At 30.9% G+C, this 22,019-nt stretch overlaps 1 protein-coding gene across 2 annotated transcripts in view; it reads right to left on the bottom strand.

Annotated features, from left to right (window-relative positions):
• The window catches only part of LOC129976133 (excitatory amino acid transporter 1-like), a 113,498-nt gene that overhangs the window by 9,758 nt on the left and 81,721 nt on the right, over positions 1-22,019 (bottom strand). For both annotated transcript variants that reach the window (XM_056089540.1, XM_056089541.1), the window contains exons 2-6: positions 11,027-11,420; positions 7,166-7,346; positions 4,571-4,613; positions 3,219-3,273; positions 1,889-2,069 (exon numbers count right to left, since the gene is read on the bottom strand). In XM_056089540.1, the coding sequence (XP_055945515.1) occupies positions 1,889-2,069; positions 3,219-3,273; positions 4,571-4,613; positions 7,166-7,346; positions 11,027-11,420 (854 nt within the window). The remainder of the gene's footprint in view (positions 1-1,888; positions 2,070-3,218; positions 3,274-4,570; positions 4,614-7,165; positions 7,347-11,026; positions 11,421-22,019) is intronic.

Genomic DNA, 22,019 nt, shown 5'->3' with positions numbered 1-22,019 from the left:
TAGTTCCTAACATTTCACGTATCTTATGATTTTTACGCCCTCGTTTACGAACTTTAGCAAGAGAATGTTTTGTAATGGTTTAAAAAATCCGATTGACGAATCTACACGAAGCAAGGCTACCAGACTTTTAAAAAAAATGAATTTTTTTAGTTACGTCTGCATACAATAGCTCAAAAATGTATTGAGCAAATGAAATTTGGTATGTCGTCTTTGAAAATTTCGAAAATTCTATTAAATTTTGGATGAAATTCATTCAGAGGAAGTCTATGTCCAGCTATCGGATAAGTGAATTCAACAGCTACAAAAACTTAAAAAGAAAATTCGATGCATAGATACCACATTAAAGCGTTGATCTCTGTAAAATTGTGGACCCAATCTAGAAGTTGCGAATCTGTTGTTCTATTCTGTCCATGCATCGAAATGTGATAATTCAAAAATGCAAAGACTTGAATAATATTTGGTATATGATCTTGCAATTTAAATTAGGATTCTGTATCAAATATTGGTTCGGTTGGTCGGAAGAAAGGAGTCTAAAATATAGTGTTAGTTTCCCCCCATGCTATATTATGAAGGAGTTTGAGCAAGGTTCACAATTTTTATGTGGTTGGGACAGAGTAGTATATTCTTTTATTACAGAATATATGTAAAAGTTTTGAGAAGATAACTTCAGTTGGTAAGAGCACCGAAATGAATTTTTCATGTTTATTTTGCTTTTTTTGGATGCATATACACAATCCCCTCAATCTGGTCCAAAACCAAGGGGAACTTTTAGTTTCTTGAATTCTTACGCAATATATCACTCATATTTGTAGTAAAAGGAAGAAAATATGTAATTTGGACCGGTTCTGTCTTTTTTCTACATGGGTCCAAAATTTGATAACTTTATTATGAGCTTTTGACAACAAAATTTCAAACAGTATTTCGTAAGTTTTATACATTCTTAAATTATTCTCATTATCGTTTGCATATGCCCCGGAAGAACTGACAGATTTTTAAATTTAAATAACAGACAGATTTTTAAATTTAAATTTAATATTTGATACAGATTTACAATTTTGATTTTAGATCGCAAACATTTGGTCAGTCTAGCTCATTTTGCTTATGAACTATCGTATTAACACATGATAAAGAAAGAGTGCAATTTTTGAAAATAGCAATACTTTCTATTTATGTGTTTGATATCAACGAAAAATAAAATATATCGAATGATTAGATTTTTAATTAATTGATTGAATTAATTGTATGTCTTATTTTTCAATCCATTACTTTAATTATTTTCTTTTAAAATTAGAAGTTATACTAGACAGTCTATGGTGAAAAATAACTGAATTTGGAGTCTGTGGAGAGTATGGTTATATCATTACGCTCAGTTAGGTATTAATAATATTAAATAATTCAAAATATATTTAAAAATAATTGATATTTTAAAAATGTAATATATGTTCTATTTAATAAGGTTTAAAAGGCCTAAAACGAATTAAATAATTTCACAAAATTCTGTCAACAGTTTCATTCAATTCATAAATTTTTAAGAATGACATAAGCATATATTTCATCTTTCACTCATATTTCACTTGGAATTTTCGACTGTAGATTAATGGAAGTGGTTATTTTTAAAATATGCACTTGGAAAACAATTTATTAAAGAGGTATATTTAATTAAAGAACTTTCGGAATCGTGCAGACACAGATTAGATTCATTTTTCTCTTCCTCTTCAAGAATTCTATTTCAAAAAATGTCCTATTAATAACAGTCAAATTTTTGTAAAAGATTAATTGCTTTAAGATATCACAACATAGAAAATTAAACCGACTTTCTGGTCTTAAAGTACAGTCAAAACAATACCCATAGGTATATTATACCAACAATAATGTAATTAAAACTTACCAGATTACCAATTTGGTTATTTTCATAACAGCATCGCTGAGACTTATGAAGACGTTCAAAAGAGGCTTGCCTTTGGCCTTCATTTCTCCTAGAGTGATGCCCAAGACAACAGAAAAGACAACAAGACCAAGAATGTTGGTGCTGCCTTCCATACGGCCGCTGATATCCCATTCGCGAAGATCTAGAGGAAAGGAATACGAGTGTTTTAAGCAAATCCATATTTTAATGTTTAAAACAATGAAACTCTTAATGGAATCTATTCGTTTGGTTTCACAGTCACATGATAAAGTACAAATATTATCTACGTTGTCTTCCACTGTTTAGTTATATTACGAAAATGCGCAAGTGCTATATTTGGATGTACCTCGTGATTTTGATACGTTTTCTGAAAACAAGAACGACATTGTGCCAGCAGGAGGGCTATTTGATATTGGATGGATTTAATGTGCACCAAACTCACACCCATGCCAGATAACACGCGATTCTTTTGTTGCGAAATCTAACCTCTGCTATGCAGCCATTCGTGGTACCATTGACAGACTGATACGTGACTTCATATCAATCTAGATACCGAAATTAAATCAATGTGACTCGCCCCATATGCATCACATATGATATATTATCAATTTAACATTTTAAATCTCTTGTAGCAAGATACGGTCACAATATAATTTAATAAAATTTTACAAGATAAAAGCTTATTTTTAAAAATACGCGCTATATATGCAGTTTCAATATAAAATGGAACAATTTAAATTCAGAAGCAAATGGGATTTTTTTTAATTACCTAAGATTTAGCAGTAATTTGAGGTAAATGCAAAACATTGCATATTGATATTCAAAAACTGAAAAAAAAAAATCACATTATGAAATGGTTTCTAATTTCGAATTCTTTGTTTTCCTCCTTTAAAGCACTTTTGAAAAGTATATCAAAAGGAAATTCTCATATTTCTAAATAATTTGCTACCTTAAGCTCTGGAAGAATGGAAATCAAAACAGGTTTCTCAACTTTCTCAGTTTGGCAAAGAACAGATTTATTTTTGTATTTATAAAAACTGAATCAATCATCATCTTTTTTTAAAATATAATTGTTTTTCTGCGTATTCACATATACGTACTAATGATTTCATTTTTAAAATAGAGCTCTAATTCAAGTCTTATAGTAATTCAATAATGCAAGAAGTGGACAATTTTATTGCTCCTATTGTTAAAAAGAAATTAAATGACCATTTAAAAAAATTTCAAAGTTTTTCCAATTAAATGAAATATTGTGATTGGTGTACGTTTTTTTAAAAAAAGAAAAATAAATAACAAGATATTTGAATCTTACCTGTCGCGTTATCAGACTTATTGTAACCTTTTGGCATCTTCAGAATAGTTGTGTACTGGAAAAAATAATGCACCATTAAGAGTAAATTAAAATCATAAGGGAACCAAAATTTATAATATATAATTATGACTCGCATAATAAATACAGTAAGCTATTTTATCGCTTATTAGTAGAAAGTAGACACAGACAAATTAGAGTTCTTGTACCTCTGTAGAACAAAACTACTTTTACAACTCATTTGCTGAAAAAATCATGTGATTATAATTTTTACCCCCCCTCACTTCCGATGAAAAAGGAACAAGGTTCTCCAATTTTAATGTGAAGTGCAAAGTTACGGTTTTGAATGCTGGTAAAGATTAGAAAATGAGAATTAAAAAAATTTGAATTTATTTGAAAGAAAAAAAAAAAAAAAACAGTCAACACAGATTGGAAAAGAAATTGTTTTCTCTCCATTTTATTATTCTTAGATTAGAAAATAAAATATAAGGCTATAGGGATAATGCACGTCTTAGAATGAATACAATATATTAAAAAGTTTTTAGATAATAAAAAACTAATATCTTCGGAAATTTAAGAGAATTGCTGATCAAAGTATATTCTTTTCTAAATTGCAAATATTTTAAAAGTTTATTAATTTTACAGACACAGAATCAAGTCTACGTTATACACAATCATTTATTAAACTTCAGACAACGGTCCAGTCTTATCGCCGAACTCATGAATCATCGACTAACCGTCAAAATATTCGCCGAATGGTCGCCAACTAGGAGAGCAATAAACGAAATTTCGTTTAAAAAACATTCAATTTTCGTTTCGTAAGGTTGCAACTGAAATTTTCTGGATTGTAACAATTGGTGAATTATTTGGAAAAAAATCTTTTCATAAAACGTATCTGTTAGATATTGTTACAATTATTATTACAATTTCAATCTTGAAAGGTAATGGTTAATAAAGAGTTTAGTAGATATTCGTTTATAAGTTGTTCTATTTATTTTACAGATGATTAAAAAATTTTATATTTCAGTATTTTCTCATACCATTTTGAAAATCGATTTCGTTAACTTTACTCCATAAGATGGGCCATAAGTGATACAACAAATTTCTGCTAGTTCTTTAAGAATTGTTTAAAATTAAGAATAAATCCATTCAAAAAATATTTGATTGAATAGTGATAATTTCAAATACTTTTTGCATCGTTTCAGTGAAATGCCTTTTTTGAAGCTTTAGAATTCAAATCGAATTTTCGAAACAATTCGAAAATCGAAAATTTTCCATAACAAACTTCAATTTTGTTTTAAATATTAGCCAACAATCTAAGGAAAAAATAATTAAAAATGATCTATAATATTTACCTGCTTTAAGCAAGCTTCCATGATGTTAGGCGGAAACATGTTTCTAAAATATAAAATGATTGGATTATAAGATTTTAAATGTTAAAATTATTCAAAATGCAAACGATTTCTTACAGAATATATCTTAAATGTTCTTTAGAGTATGAACTTTCATTTTTATACAGAAGTATTTTATTAGGTTTTGCAAATTATCTTGATAATTGCGAATTAGCTTTCAATTCAAAACCTTATTTAAAAAAAAAATAATCGTTTTTATTTAAAAGGGAATCATGCATGGAACTAGTTTCTAAGATTTTATACTGCCGAAGAAGGAAGGGATTTCGATTATTATTATTATTATTATTATTATCCCTGCTTGAATTCGGCTGCTTCATTTTCCGTTTCATTCCTTTTGCAAAATTCTAAAAAAGCTTGAAAATAAAAAGAAATATGTGCAGACGTGCATTGCGATTTGTCCAAGAAAAGTAATAAAAGAAATGACTTTGGTTTTAGGGATATGCATGAAACCAAATATTATTAAATACGAAGTATTTTATTCTGCAATTACTACAAATTTAGTTTTGACTCATAGAATTAAAAAAATTGTTAATTATTTTATTCAATGAGTAGCAATAAAGTACTAAAGATAGCAAGCCGTATTGATCTATGATAAAAAAAACTCGAAGTATTTTCAAATTCAATTCATTATATATATATTTTTTTTTCTTAAAGAAAATATACAAATCACAAATTAAAAAAAATAAATTAAGAAACGATTTACAAAACAGTCAATTTTTTTTAAATAAAATATACTTATAATATTCTAGCGTCATCAAAAAGCCGTTTTATTTTAAAAATTCATCATGAAAAAAAAGGTAAATATTTTGTATCAAAAATGAGATGAAGTTTTAAAATCAAAAATTTGAGAAATGTTGGAAAAAGGTTAATATAATTAATATATCTAAATTCTAATCTGATGGAAATGTTCCTTTAACTATAAACCGATATGAAATGGCAAGAAACGATTTACCGTTTATATGACATCGTATGTGTTTTTAACATTTTGAGGTTCCATAAAAAAAATCCATAAAATTCAATAAAACTCTTCTTAAGAACAGTTTCGCTTATACAGGATACCGATTGCTAGAAATTTTTCAATTTCAAATACATATAGATGGATATAAAATAAAATGAATACTCATTAAAAAAATGTTGCATTTTATTGTATTCATAATATAGATAGTATTTGGTCATGAAAAAGATGTAAACCTTTCGACCATAATAGGAATTGAGAAGTTTTTTTATTTCTGATAGATGCTGCTATCTCTGACATGTCAGATTTCCAGGATATTCTTGAAATGACTTCAGTTGGTGAAGTAAAAATAAACATTTGTCGGTTTCTAAAATCAATGGTATCAACAGTTATTGCGTCATATTCGAAATATATTACGATGGCATCTTCAAAGATCAGAAGTGAATGAATCACAAATCTTGTTGATAAAACAAATGGGGGTCAAAAGGTAAAGTGAGCCGGAAGCAAATGCATTAAGTATCATCATACAGAATAAGAAATTATCTGAAATGAAATAGCATCTCCAGAATGCCGTTTGGAGCAAAACAGTTGAAAGGGAACTCAATATTACGAACATTTAGGATAAACAGTAATTCCTAAAACCTTGTAATATCTTAGTAATGTTAATTGCTTGCGGTGTCAAGAAATTTACAGGTGCGCGTACCAAAATAATCCAGCGTAACTTGCAGCAGAGTCACACAAAGTACCTGACATCTTATATAAATCAGAAAAGAATTTATATCTTCTAAATTATTTAATTTTATACCAAATATTGTGCTCCTGTAAACTGAGTTCCGCCAAACAATCTTAGTTGGGTCCGAATAACATTTTTACTATTGTGACAATTGACTATTGGTGTATGTAGTAAGTACATCTCGTTGGGGATTTTATGATAAAAACATGAGGTGCTTGGCATATCTTTCCACCGCAAGTGATTAATGAACATCAATGGTACAGAATCTATCAAGTACCGTAGGAATGGCAACAAATACTTAATCTATTTCTTCCGAGAACTTTCATGTCAGGAGAATGCCAGTAAAATGTTTACTTTTAACTATATCCAGAATATTTAAACACGGAGTTTATACATACTACGCTAATTTGACACAGTATTAGAACCTGCATGAAAGGATAAAAGTTACTCATTACTGGAATATATTGGGAAATTAAAGTCTTATTCTAAATTTATTTGAAGCAAAGAGATTTTTCCAAGTAGAAAAGTTGTTTCATACTATTAGGCGTCTGCAGTAATATTTAAAAGGCCGTAACATTGAACATCGTCAATCCTCTTCAAACCTTTGATCTGAATATTTCGCATTTGTGAAGATATCTAAAATTCAATGTTAATGCATTCGCAACTTCCGGATATAGGATTGCTCTCAAGGAATGGTTTCATATACCGTTAGATGTTCTGCGCATGATCTTTTGCCCTCCATTTTGTTTCACTACAATTTGTACCTCCAAAAAGTCTCATTTAACTGAATATGTAATTAACGTATAAAATAAAGTCATTCACAATATTAGGAACTACTTTTTCCACTCACCTGACAAGATCCATAAGGGTGTCTTCAGGAAGGGTGGGTTTCGTTTCTCTTTTTTCTGACATAGACTCGTCAACCGAGCCCCCTACACCCGGTCGAATGGTTATCACCAGAATGATTCCCAAAATGATGGCTATTACAGTCGTTATCATGTAATAAGCAACTGCTCGGATTCCAATCTTGCCTGCAAAAAGAAGCGAATTCAGGCAATTTAAGCATGTCTGAATAATTATACGTTAATAATTTTAGAATTTAAGCGTTCAAATTGTGTAAGAAAGCACATCTAGACAAAAACTGTAGAAAGTTTTGATGGCAACAATTTATTTACTGTTAGAATATAGAATGTATTTGAAATAAGATAAAGCATCTATGGCTTGAAAAATAATATAAGCCTTTCTGAGTTATTCCTAAACCACATAAACAAAACAGCTTATCAGAAGTCTAGACTAAACCGAAAGAGTTCAAATGATAAATTAAATTTTCTTAAGGATGATAGCAATAATTCAAAATAATTTTCCAACTTCATTTTTAAGCATTTTTTCCCCGAGCTTCATTAAATCGCAATATGATATATAATACAGTTATCATATAGCAGGTAATATTTGAACGCGATAAATTTATTTTATTTGCTTTCTTAATTATTTCCTAAATACTTGAATTCAAATTTCACTTTAACTTCTGAGTATAGCAAAAATCTGGCTTTTTCACGCTTCTCATGGTCTAATTTCTGTTCCTTAAATTACCCAACGTGAAATACAGTATCGCGTGAAAACTCACACTGCTAAAATGTATATATGTATTTAGTAATATCTCCTTTTGAAGGCATACAAGCTATGAGCATTTCCACACTATTTCCCGTTATTTACATAGCTGTTGTGAAGATGATGGTTGAGTAACTAGACAGTTTAAATTTTAAAGAAAAATGTTAAAGGCTATTAAAAACGGAACGTAACAGCCTTCATAATTAAATTAATTTACAGAAAATTCCTTTCCTGCTCATTAACTAAAAATTTTATTCCATGAATATTTGATAAGCTACAGAATTTTCCAATCAAGAATTCACAGAAAGACTTTCATTCTTGAGGCAAAATTGTATTATATGATTTAAACATCAATATGTAAAAATCAGCACGAGGAAAAAGACAAGTTGATAGAAAAGCTTCTGATGTTTCATAGAAAAGACTAAGCGAACTGAGAAATGTTTTATGTCCATATTTAGATCTGGAAGAAATCCTCCATTATTCTCCAGAAATCCTAAAAATTGGAATTTTCAATATTTTTAAACATACATTTTTTTAACAATACATTTAACAAACAACATTTTGAAATACAGAATTCATAAATTATTGATTACTCTTCAGCACTGAACAAAGGAATTAAGTATATGTTTGAAGTTTTTTTAGGGCATCTAAGAATTTCATTTTAATACTATTTTGAATTTTCAGTAATTTCCACATAATTAGTCGCAGGTAAATACAGTCGGTATTCAATCGATAGCCAAATGCCGCGATGCATTTTAGCTGTTAATGAATGTTATACCAATAATTTCTATAAATCTTGATTTTAAACTACTAAGACTGTAAATCTGTAGCAAACACGAGGTCTTTGACAAACATTCAGAAAGAAAATATTAATAGAGAAGGGCATGAGAAAAATGTACACCAATCCTCCCCGCTCAAACCAGCATTCTGGGAGTTTTCTTGAAAGTATTCTCAGATAAAAGAATTTCTATGTGGCATTAAAAAAATTATTCGAACTACTCTCCGATTTAAGATAAATGGGGGTCGCTACATTGTTCCTTCTTTTATATATTCGGTATTATCTGTACACTTCTTTTATAATCACTCTGTAAAAATGTTAGATTAAGTGAAGAATAGTGTGCACCCAAGTTTGTCGCCAATATTGCAACCCATCGGATCGCTCTTCTAGCAACCCTAATGCTGTTTTGTTTACTACTTTTTGCAACGGTTGAGTTGGTACATAAACTATAACTATATTATGAAAAATGTTAAATTAAAAATATTAAAAAAATATCGATTCAAGATTTTAATTTTGTTCTTTATTATAATTAAAAGTTTATTAAATAAAGAAAGTTAAGCTTATAATTAAAAGTTATTTTCTTATTTCTTTTTTTTAATGTGAATACGAACAGAAAATATTTATTCTTTTGCAATTTTTAATTCTCAGTATTCGTTTTAAAAAATCGTCTGCATTCTCACTTTAAAAGACAGCTGCAATGGTATTCTTCGCAGTTCTCGCAATTTTTTTGGTATTCTAACGGTTAGTTCTCTTCATAATTTGTTATGTCGGGAGTGTTCCGAACCTATAGAATGGATGAAGGGTGAGTTAAATATGTATATATATATTTTTACGAGTTGATGAAGTTAGGAAAGGATGCTTGTTTGAAATTTTGTATGGAGAATGTTCCTTCTTTCTTTTCTTTTGGTTATGTACTGTTTCTGTTATCCACACAGTCCTTATGTTCAATGTGCTAGCGAAGCTACTAGGTTTCTGCTCCCACTGCTAGCGAAGCCGTAGGATGTTTTTTTAAGTTAAAAAAATTCTGCCCAGTGCCTTCTACAGATGCCTTCGGCATCTGTAGAAGGCACCGGGACAATACTTATCAGTAAAATGTCCTAATTATATGGCGGGAAATGGTAACCGTAACTGTTCCGCGGAAGTATTTGTTTATTTTGTCCGCCATCTTTATTGGCGACTTGGCATTGTTGGCGCAGCAGGGTGCACACTATAATTCACTTTTACCAAAATGCTTTCGAGAACTTGAAAATTTCTCCCAATCCCGATAATTTTCTTTCATCGAAATGCTTATATCTATGAAAAACGGTACTTACGTATTAACGCCACCACAGCTACAGATTTGGCGGTTTGTAAGTGCCGCCAATCACTTTCAAAATTAGCGCCACCGCATCTTCAGATTAAGCTCTTTATTGGTGCATTAGCGCAAAAAGTGCCAAATCTAGCTGCGGTGGCGTTAATACGTAAGGACCTATGAAAACCTCCCACAAAATCAGCGGGAATGGTCTCCCCAAAACTTTCTCACATACTCTCTAATAATTGTGTTATCCCAGAGGACGCTTTGTACGGCATTGGTGTACATTATTACGAAATATTAACCTTTGAAATGAATGCGTAAATTTAGGATTTTAATTGCATCTGTCATGTTATCCTTGGAGAGTTACGCGGCTATTAAACCCTGTATGCGGTTATTAACATCCAAAAATCAAATCATTATTTTAGATTTCCCTCTTAATTGTTAAACGAAAATTTGTTAAAAAGCTACACTCGCAGTCATAAAATCTTATACCAAATTTAATATATTTAACTCGTTGCGTTTTTGATTTATCCGGCTTGCATGTTTCTGAAAGTACAGACCGACAGACAATCAACACGCCATTAGATTTGGCTGAAAACAGTTGTCTACACTATAGATGTTGAATGTGTGTGACTAATTCCATAAATCTAGCTCTATCCTGTTAACTTATATTCGAACAGACGACCTTCCTCTGTACGGATTTTACTCAAAATGTGACAGTAATTTACGAATTTGGTGTAAAGGCCATGTATCAAATTTCATCCGTCTTTGCTCAAAGCGTTTTTGAGTTATGTTTGTCACCAACAGACAGACGGACATTTCCCAAAAATGCGTTTTGGGGACTCAGGTAGGTCTAATGCCAGGAGATTTGTGAAAATCTCGAATTCGAATCTTTTGGTGATTACTATATTTCCTCTATACTACGAATACTAAAAAGATTATTATAATGTCAGACTTATTAATAGAAGTTTAATGTGCGACCAAAAGATATCAGAAGTTCATTGAGTATTTTACAAAGGATTCTCTCTTACCTGTAAGCCTCGTGTCCAAACTGCCAATAGCAGCAATCAAGCTGGATACTATGAGTGGTAGGATAAGACATTTTAGCATGTTCAGAAACAATTCTCCAGGGAAATTGACGTACATAACTTCTCTCTTCGACCATGGTCTTACGCTTTTAAGGCCCAGCCCCAAAGCAATACCCAACACCACTCCAAGGAAAGTGAGGACTGTGATAAGGTTCCCTCCTAGGCACCTGTAGACAGGGTGCTTCTTAGAAGGCTCATCCATCATTTTATTGGAAACGGGAAATACGTCATCATCTGGAGTGCGGGGTTTGCTGTGACCATTGGCAGGTATCTGGACTGAAGTGGAAGATGTGCCATTCGTTTTCGATGGATCTGTGAGGGGTACATCTGGAGATTCCTGGAAGGAATAGAATACTTTAGAAAATATGTCAATGGTTAAAATCAATGATTTAAATATTCGAACTATTATTATGCATAAGTAGGATGGATAATTAGAAATAATAAATCTGGTATTATATTAGGTTAGATATTTTTTAAGTCGATATTATAGGTTAATTGCATGATACATTCATGATGCAATCATGATTGGAAAAATATTTAAAACCTCTCTACAAGAGACTGTAGAGCATAAAACGTTAAATTTGGAGTTAATTACTTCCTGGGAAGTAGGTATTCAGCAAGAAAATGTATTTCAATAATTTAAAAATTAATCATGATATACGGCTTTTCTTCAATAACTTCGGAGTAGATTACTGAACAAAACCTATATATATTTATACCATTTGAAAACTGAAAACACAGCCTTTTAATGATACAAATTTTATTTACTTTTATTTTTCTCTAATATGAATAAGTTAAAAAACATTTTAAAGTATATTTTACAATTATACTGTTTCCTTGTTTTGTGTGTTTGCTCTCATGTATTTTGCAAAGATATTAAAAACATTTTTCAAGTGAATCTTATCGCTGCTATACGGAAAATAAAACTATAGTGGTGTAAATCCTTCAAAAGTTAAGTTTAAACTTATAACCAATACACAAATTCAATTCAACTTCTATATTAAATATGGTTCAAAGGCTTTTAAGATGATACCATTACAAAAATTCTGTTTCTAAATAATTTATCTTGTGAAATCCTTTCCGGAAAGTAAAGAAAATGTGACACATTCAAGTTTTTGCTGGTCCATATAAATGTTGTTAGTATCAGGCTCTCCAAAATAGCTCTTTCCTATGTTTGTACTTCGCAAAGGGATGATAGGCAGACGGATGTCGGTTTTATTCACTGAATTAGGAAGTGAAAAATCTATTCTCAACCCATTGTTAAATGTATAAACATCTCCTTCTATCTTTCCTCACACCCTGACGCACATGCGATAAAAAGAAGGGTTTCTAAATACAACAATGAACAGATTGATTTGTAAGATGTAATGTAAGATTTTAAAAATAAAAATAGGCGAATCCAGTTTAAAACATTTATAATTAATTTCAAATTATCTTTAAATTTTGTTGAAACTTATTTCTTAAACAGCATAGCCTTTCTTTAAGCAACATGTTCCAACAGATATTTCAGAAAAAAAATGTTCAATTTGCTTCTTTAACGACTTTATGTGATCGGTATAAGGAACAGGTGCATAAAACTAACTAATATTAAGGAAATACGAATTGGGTGATTAAATTCATATAAAAAATCTGAAAACGAGCACTTTTACACATAGAAAGAAAGACCCTAAATACTCATTATTAGGCTACAAACGAAATCGAGCAGTATTCTACAAAAAAAATCATACAAATATTTATTCTGTTATCATAAAAAAATCGACTCTTTAAAGAAAGTATGATATTAAGCTATATGCTATTGAAATTTACCGGCCTTTACTCAGCGTCATATAAATGATAGAAAAAAAAAATCATTTGCCGAAGTTAAGCAATGCGTCTTCAACTTCTGTGTCTATAGTTTTCGACTTGGAAACCTTTTGTTATTTTTGAAGGAATGTTGCATTTTCATCATTATCGAATTAATTTTCTTTCTGACCAGGTAACATTTATACATTATTGCCCTAACTGACCATAAGCGAGTTACTCTTGGAAAACTTTTCAAAATGATATTGCCCCCCCCCCTAGATATTTTTACACATCCTGTAGTTTGAACTAATTCTCACTTTACATAATTATATCATTTATTCATAAAGTAACTTGCGAAAGCAAGTTCGAGCAACAACCACAATGAGTCAAAAGCGTTGTAATCCAAAATGACAGCGAACCTAATCTTCTGGACATATACAGTATTTAAGATTATTGCAGCACGTCACAAGTAACCGAATAGTCTTGTCACGAGTTACAAATGGTGAACTTATTCGTGACTAGTTGGTACGGTCATCGGGGAATGACACGTCTTTAGACAAAGATTATAAGAATGGATTGCTTCAGCATTAGACAAAAGAATATGCTCCCTGCTTTACTATATATGCACTTTCGGGTGAGATTTTCATTCAAAGGTAGCATTTTCGAAAAATGATGCTGATCAAAACTTTCAGTTTACATTTCGCTTATTTTAGTGTGATGAGATTTATATAAATAGCAAACAAGAGTTATAAATAGCAAATCTTATTCGTTCTGATGGAAAAGAGAGGCCACCCTACTGATACAAGATGGCTTTGGAATATCTCAACAGATAAGACTCAACAGGGAATTGAAAAGAACCTCGAACATCGAGTATAAAATTGAAATCAAGCATTTATCTATAATTTTAAGAAATGCTATTATAATAACAAGTACTGGAAATTGAAAGATATCCCACGCGAGTTTTAATTATAATTATTTGCCTTGGAGAAAACACTTAATTTTATTCGGATTCTCAAAGAGATTCCGTCTTTCCAATTCACTTGTAAAAGGATCAGATTCATTGTGTAACCATATTAGTGAGAGTATTCTCCCAAAATTGATATAGTCGTACTATAGTAAAGTACTATAGTATATTTCGTACTATAGTAAAGAAAATCGCAAGTCATTTTGTTTTGACTGACTTTGCCAAAATTTGACGCAGATCTATGATGATGGTATCGGAACTATATTCCAAATTTTTATATACTGTAATGTCCTGATCTAGACTGATCAAATAACGAAGCAGAATTTCCAGACAATTTTTTTTTACAGCCCTGCAGCCCTGAAGTATACAAAGAACAACTTGTTCTAATCTTGATCAAATAAATAGATATCTACACCTGTAGTAGGAGATACAACAGTCAAAATCGAAGGTTTTTCTCTAAACTCAGTTCTCCATCTCGTCAACACGACCATGCCAGGGGAAGTTTCTCAGACTCCGAACTCGTGGGCGTAGTCCAACAATTCCTGCAATTCGTTTCTTCCCTCTAAAAAAAATCTCCGCGCTTTATTTCGGCGACAATCTCCGCCTCTTAATTTACTTTGGTCATTTGAGCTCTCCTTCGGCCAATCGGGTTCAGCCATATTCTCTCTCAGCGGCGCCAGTGGGTCGTGGGAAGGTCTTTTCACAGAGAGAAATATCTAGCATCCAGATGTTTGGACACCCCTTTCTCATTGAAGGTACTACCTCTGGGACGAGGAATTCCATATGTGGTCTTTCATTATAGTCGCTAATGAACAGATGCGAGACCACCCAGGTAAAAAAATCCACCATCTGGCTATCTCGAGGAGTTTAGTAAGTAACAGCGACGACACAATGAATCAGTACAACACAATGTCTTATCAGTACTGGGAAACGGGGAATGTTACAATACATAGCTTTCTCTGCTTCGAGTTCTCATATTCACATACGCGGAATATTTTTTGCTAAATTTAATACAAAATTTAACAACATTTTTATTATTTTGATAACAAATCTTGATTATTAACTTCTTCGCATTTTAAAGTTATCGAGTTCACATGCAAGTGGACAGAGAGACAGTTTTACATTTCATTCGTTCAGCTTGTTGTGTAAAACTATCGTTCTTACAACTGTTGAAGAGACACAAGAAAAATTATGAAAATCGCATTGAAAATTTTTGTAATATTTACAAGACTCTCTTTGGGTACTTAGTATATTAGAAAATAAAGATTAGATATAAAACTATATAATATGCAAAAAAAGTTGAATTATAATTTTTAAAAATATTATCCTGTGATCACGTGAGTAATTAATTCCAAGTATAATTCATTATTTTGTATCTAGAAACCTGAAATCGCGATTTGGTTTTCAAAAGCTAAACTGAATGTCAGTTCATGTGTTAGACATCGAAACTGCAAATAGCTCACACGTAAGATTTTCCCCACTGGTAATGAATGTAATTCAAAAGTTAAAAGGAAAAGCTTTGCACACTTAAAGCCAATATTTTCTTGTTTGAGCTAATTAAGATGAAAAAAAAAATTACGGCTTTTCACGCAGAAAATAAAAACGAAAAGTTGCGTTTGCATTCAATTTTAAAATGATTGCAGGTGATTTTCCCTCCAAATGGAAAATAGAGAATGGTAGTTTTATTACGGATAAATAAGAGGATATTTCGAAATTCCCGAATCTTGGCATTTGAAGAAATTTGATTCACTAGGGAAGAAAATTTTTAAAAAGAATCGTAATGTCGAATTCGAACTATACCAAGCGGCTCTTAATTGTTTAAAATCATGCAAATACAAATACCAAGTATTGGAGAAAATGCATTTCCCAGTGATACATTTTTGAACTGCTTACACGTGATTTTTAAAGATTGAGTTAAGAAATTGTTCAATAAAAAATTTTTTATGAATACATAGCTCATACATGAGATTTAAAAGCTACTTTATCACGAAAAACATATTATTAAAGAATCTGATACATACCAAACTCTGGGGAAAAAATACAAAATAAATTTTTAAAAATAAAACAATTGGTTATTATTTAATTAATAATATTAATAAATATATAATCGAATATAAAGTTAATATATCTTAAACTTATTAAAGGAACATAAGCGAAAGAACAAAAATTAAGTCACACAGAACAAATAACAGAAGCAATTAGTTTTAGCAAACACACGCAAAAGAAAATCAAAATATTAATGAAATGTACAACACTTCTAGTTATGTGAATTAACAGGTACAATTTACAGAAACATTCTAGAAGAAAGCTCAATCTATTCCTTAAATATCCTTATTTCGCACTGTGACGTAAATGGTATTTAAATCATTAAAAATAACTATAATTCCAAAAATTCCGGAAACATTAAAAATTTCCTAATTTAAGCCTATTATGTCATTCCATGTACAACAAATGAAGATTATTGTGTGACCAAATACTGAGGAAAAATATTTGGTCCAGTTTAAATGATAGCGCATGCGCGTAACTCCTGAATACAGAACTTCAAAACTTTTCGTCATATGGAAAACCGAGTCGTAGGAGCTCCATCAAGTTAAGCTGTCAACTCAAATTCTTCCAGGTGTCAGACAGTTAACTCAAAACTTGGCATTTCGATACATCCACAAACAATTTATTTTCTTCATCTTGCGCCAAGCAACTTTTACCTTGTGTTGCAATGGCTAAGGAGGAAATAATTTTGAAGAAGTGAAGCGAAGAACGTACTACAGGAGTAATTGAATAGAAATTTACAATTTACACTTGTATCTTTTCATGCACCATGGCAAAAATGCATATTTGCAAAGAGTAGTTGATTGGAAAGAAGAACCAAATAACGCGTTTTGTCAGCATTTATTCTTTAATGCATCGGAATTTAAAATATAGTATATATTTGCTTTTTAAAATTAATTTGGAAAAATTTAACAATTATTTTGAGACAGAAACTTAAAATTAATTTTAATCAAATGATTAAAACTTTCTTCATAGAAATATGTAAAAACTGCTTAAAATGTAAACTATGTTATGAAAGGTCAAGCAAAATGAATATACCAGAATTAAAGAACGTGAAAAAAAAAAACCCAGCAAGCTCTTTAACATTAATTTTTCTTAAATAGGGATTAATTCAAGAATATTAGGTAAATTAAAAATAGGGAAAACACAAAAATAGATTTTGGGCACACATTACAGCAAGACTGAGAAGCATTTGGAGTTGAATTTGAATAACATCAAAGGCTAGAAACTACATTTGAATGTCATCTGAATGTGACAGAAAAGGTATGGTACAATACAAAACATTAAGTAACACAAACTTTACAAGAAAAAAAAAGATACAAATAGTCAATTAATATTTAGGATACATTTTTAGAGAAAACTCTGCTAAGACAGGAGCTCACGATATGAAATTAATATTCTTGCACAGTATCAACGACATACCTTCTTTATTTCGCATTCGATAAAATGTACATCTCATTTTGAACTAATATGAATTTTAGTTTGGAACCGACTTCGCAACGATATCCAAATTGATAGCCCTTCTGCAAACTTTCGCACCATACAAATGAAAGGATGTTTCCCTCCAACATATTTAATTTACCTCAGACTTTAGTTATAAGACAGTTCGTCGGTGCAATTTTCCAAAACCAAAGTTAAGAACTTACCATTGGCTCCATAGCAGTAGCAATCTCTATTTTGATAACGACGACTTTTGAAGAGCATTTATTTCTTTTGTTTATTCCACTAAGATGCGTGACCATGCAAATTCAGATATAAATGTTTCCTTTACGTGTTCGTTAAATATGCATTTTCTAAAGCTGAAGTAATTTGTTTGGTTTGACTTTTTTTTGATGAGAAAAACTGTAGATTATAATTTTGTGCTATGTACTATTAGTTTAAAATTACAGTACATTACTATAGGTAAAAGTAATTCATAATTGTAATTCTGGCTCATTCACTGGAATATCAATGATGGACGTCTTGTATCCTCGTATATATTTTCTAAGAAATAATTTTTCTCTACCTCAAAAAATGGCTAAAATTTGACTGAGCCAAGGAGTCTGATAGATGGAGTCGGAAGTTTCATCTTCAATCCTTCCCCTGCACTTGCGCACAAATTTTAATAAAACTTTTAATGCATGAGGCAAACGGTGCATATTCCTTGCTAATTTTCGTAAATGTAAACGGTATTTCTCTTTTGCCCGTTGTTAGTGAGGATTAACCATAACGATAGTAATCCATCCCCCCCCCCCGCTAACCTCCAATTCTCATCTGTTCTTAACAGAAGATAAAATTACATTATACGTACGTCGCGAATTTTACCCTTGTTCAAAACTTTAAAAGTACCTTTGGTTCAGTCCAGTATTACCTACATAAAGTAATCAAAACATATCCTAAAGTCATCGGTTTGTGAATATATTTCTTCGCCTTGTACATTTTTCCCTCGAGTTTAATTGATGATGTTTTCTGGTAGTAAAGTTTTCTTTATTTAAATTTATTATTTGGTTCTCCTTAAAAACTTTTAGCCAACTGTTCGATTTTAAGTTAAATTGCACTTTACCACTGGGTTTAGTTTTTGTTGCCTGGATGCATCCTACATATATTATGAATATTGAGCAACAATAAATAAAATTAAATTTTCGCAAATTTTCGACCATCTAAAACCGGAGGACATTAAATACACTCATAAATCAAATTCAAGTCTAACTCGTAATCTTTAAATTTATTTTGAAATAAAAAAGATCCGAAGAATATTTGATGATTTTCATCAGCTGGAAATTCATATTTAGTAGATGTTAGGACGAGTGTCCAATCGTGAATCATCTCCAGTAATAAATTTTCCAGACAGTTAGTCCTTTGATTAACGAATTTATTTAACTTTCTAATTAGAAATAACTTTCTAATTAGAAATGAATGATATGAATCGATGTTATTTCAATCTATAAAAGATAGTAAAAGACACCATAGATATTTTAATGTCCAAGTAATTTTTATCTTTTAAATTAACTTCCAATTTGAATTAACTACAGGTTTAATATAAATTACATACTAGATGCCTTCGTCGATCAGCTGTTTCATAATATGAATTATGAATTCATTAATATTAATTTAGTTATGACAACCAACTTTCTTAAATTTACATTTTGTCACAGAAATTGAGGGTATTTTAAAATTACACTTGTTCAACAAATAAAGAGATTTCTTAGCTATGCTCATAAAATGGTGAAATAAATTGACAAAACGTTGACCAAATATTGAGGTTGCGATTTCTATTAAAATTTTATTTTCCAATGTCATTTGATTTCGGAAAACGGTAGGGACGGGCGAGCACTAATAGCGTATCAATGGATAATGAACTCTCATATAAAATAAAAACTGATGAAATTGGATCAGTGGTTGGGACTGGGGCACTGGCTTTACTAATTGTACCAAATATATAGACCATTCGATGCATCGGTCAGAAATTCGGTGAATGAGAAGGAATTTAACCCCTTAACTGTGATGACCGAGCGTCATATCTTGATCAGATTATCTTATTTTCAAACTTATTAGCCTAAAGTAAGCCATTAATATACGTTATAATTTAATACAAAAAAATACGAGTAATCCGTAACAATTTCAAGAGCCAATCTGCGGATTCTTAGTTGAATCCGAAAGACTATATATAGTATTCTCTTTAAAAAAGAAATACTCTAAAGCAATAAAACGGCTAGTTAATTTTATTTTAAACTATTAAATGTTAACGTAAATTGCAACCAAATGTCGTAAGAATTGGAATCTTATGATCAGACTCTCCATTAAAGGAAAGAAGGGATTAAAAAAATTCCTCCCGATAAGCTGGTATGCAAAAGGTTGTTCCTTTATATCTTTAAATTACTATCTGCCAACATGAACTGTTGATATTAGGAACAGTCAAAATTAGGGCCTGAAAATCACTTTTCAGCCTATAAGATATTGCGGTTATCGAAAAACTTCAAGTACAAAAGTTGTTCGTCTAAATGAGTTGCTAATTTGACTAATTGGATTTATTTTTCTATCTTCAATATTAAGAAAGTTATAGCGAAATGAAAATTTCACTCCTTCCCACCATTTCCACACCCTTTGAACTACGTAGATGGGTCATTTACGAGCTCGTATAAGATTTTTGCATTTCTAACATATTCCAAGCCAGTTAGAATCCAAACAAAATTACTCTAGTTATTTTGTTCACGAGATAATACGGTCAAAGCATTAGACGCATATTACATATATTTTCCGATATACGTATATAATTTTGAAGGGTGCGTTTTGGTTATAGGGATCATGATTGGTGAAGAGCTGAAGAAATATTACCGAAGCCCTGTCATGAGAACCATTTCAATAGGTAGCCTTCCTATAGGAATTATCTAAAAACTGTTCATTCAACAATGAGGTTCCGTAAAACAATTTTTTCCGAAAGGAAAAATAGACATTTTTCACAAACATGACAGACGCACAATCGACATAGAAAACATTACAAACAAAGGGAACAAAAATCACTATTAAAGCATTCTTTCCTGCATGTCTGTTATTTCAGTTTCGGACAATTTGCCAATAGGTATTCCGAAACAAGGCACTTACTTTTCGGACTAATTTTCCTACAGCTACTTGTATTCCATCAAGTAAGCTTTCTTTATCAGTTTCCTCTTTCTACAAAAGGTTAAAATTCAATTCAAAAAGGATGCCTTGGATAAATTTGATTATATTTTTCATTAACATGTTGACGCATGGGTTAGTTTACACAAGACTTATCTAACCAGATGGCGAATATCACAGATAACTTGGAATTAAGTGTGGCATTTAGATTTTATGAAAGTTTTAATTAAAAACAACTTTTCAGTAAAGTTGGAGAACTGAAGAAATAAAATAAAATAAATTAGTTAAAAACAAAGAAATCTTACGTTTTGAATTACGTTACGAGGATCATCATTTTGTTATTACTAATACACGCCATCTGTTTAGACAGTTCATAAAATTAAAAGGTGAATACCGGCAGCAATTGCTTACAAAATTATGAAAGAATCCATCATATTATTTCAATAAACTAAAATGTGTGCATACAACATTGGCCTAATAAACAGAATAACCAATCATTTCCTTTGCACCAGCAGTATATTTGTCACATTAAAGGGGAAAAATCCTCCAGCGGTGGTAATCGCCCTAAAACTTCCTCGCATACTTCCTAATAAACTTGGCATGCCAGAGAACGCTTTATGTAAACTGGCGTACAATAGTTATGAAATATTAAATTTTGATGCGAATTTAACATTTTTTACTGAATCTATTTTGTCTTTTTGGCGAGTTATTTAGAGATTAGGCCTGCATGTATCTCCTTGGCGAGTTATTTAGAGATTAATAACTCGCCAAGGAGATACATGCAGGCCTTAAGACGTAGCATGCTACGTGGGTACCTGGCATGCCTTGGTACCAAAAAATTGAATTTGTGTTTCAGATACATTTTCCTCAACTGATCGAAACAAAACTATACTTGTAGCTACAAAATCCCATACCAAATTTGATATATTTAAGTCATTGCATTTTTGAATCATCGCGCTTACATGTTTCTGAAATTATGACCGACAGACAAACAACCTGCTGTTGGACTTGACTGAAAATTTGACGTCTACAGTATAGATGTTAAATGTGTGTACCGAATTTTATCCATCTAACTCTCTTCGTTTTGTAGTTGATGAGTCAGCTTATATACAATCAGCCAAACAGACAGACTTCATCTGAACGGATTTTGCTCAAAATTTGATAGAAATCAGCAAATTTGGTGTAGAGAAGGTATACTAAATTTCATCTGTCCAGCTCAAAGTGTTGTTTTTTTTTGTCAGATATAGACATTTTCTAATTTTTTTTTTTTTTTTTTGAAGTCGGGAAGATCTAAAACGTGGCGATTCAAAATTTCAATTTCGAATTTTTTGATGGTTACTATATTTTCTCTATACTGCATATACGAGAAAGTAAAAAAAAAAAAAAAATGTAGGATTAAACATTAAGTTTATATTCATTAAAAAAATATCAGCAAAATTCTGTAGTACAAAGCAGCAATAATTCTAAACACAGGTTATACAACTAGTGCATTTCAAATGAAAGCATTGCAATATGCATTTAAGAAAAGAATTTTACATTACCGATATA

Source organism: Argiope bruennichi, chromosome 7, assembly GCF_947563725.1.
Source record: "Argiope bruennichi chromosome 7, qqArgBrue1.1, whole genome shotgun sequence".
In the NCBI taxonomy this organism is placed as follows: Eukaryota; Metazoa; Arthropoda; class Arachnida; order Araneae; family Araneidae; genus Argiope; species Argiope bruennichi.
This window is presented reverse-complemented; position numbering and strand designations above follow the sequence as displayed.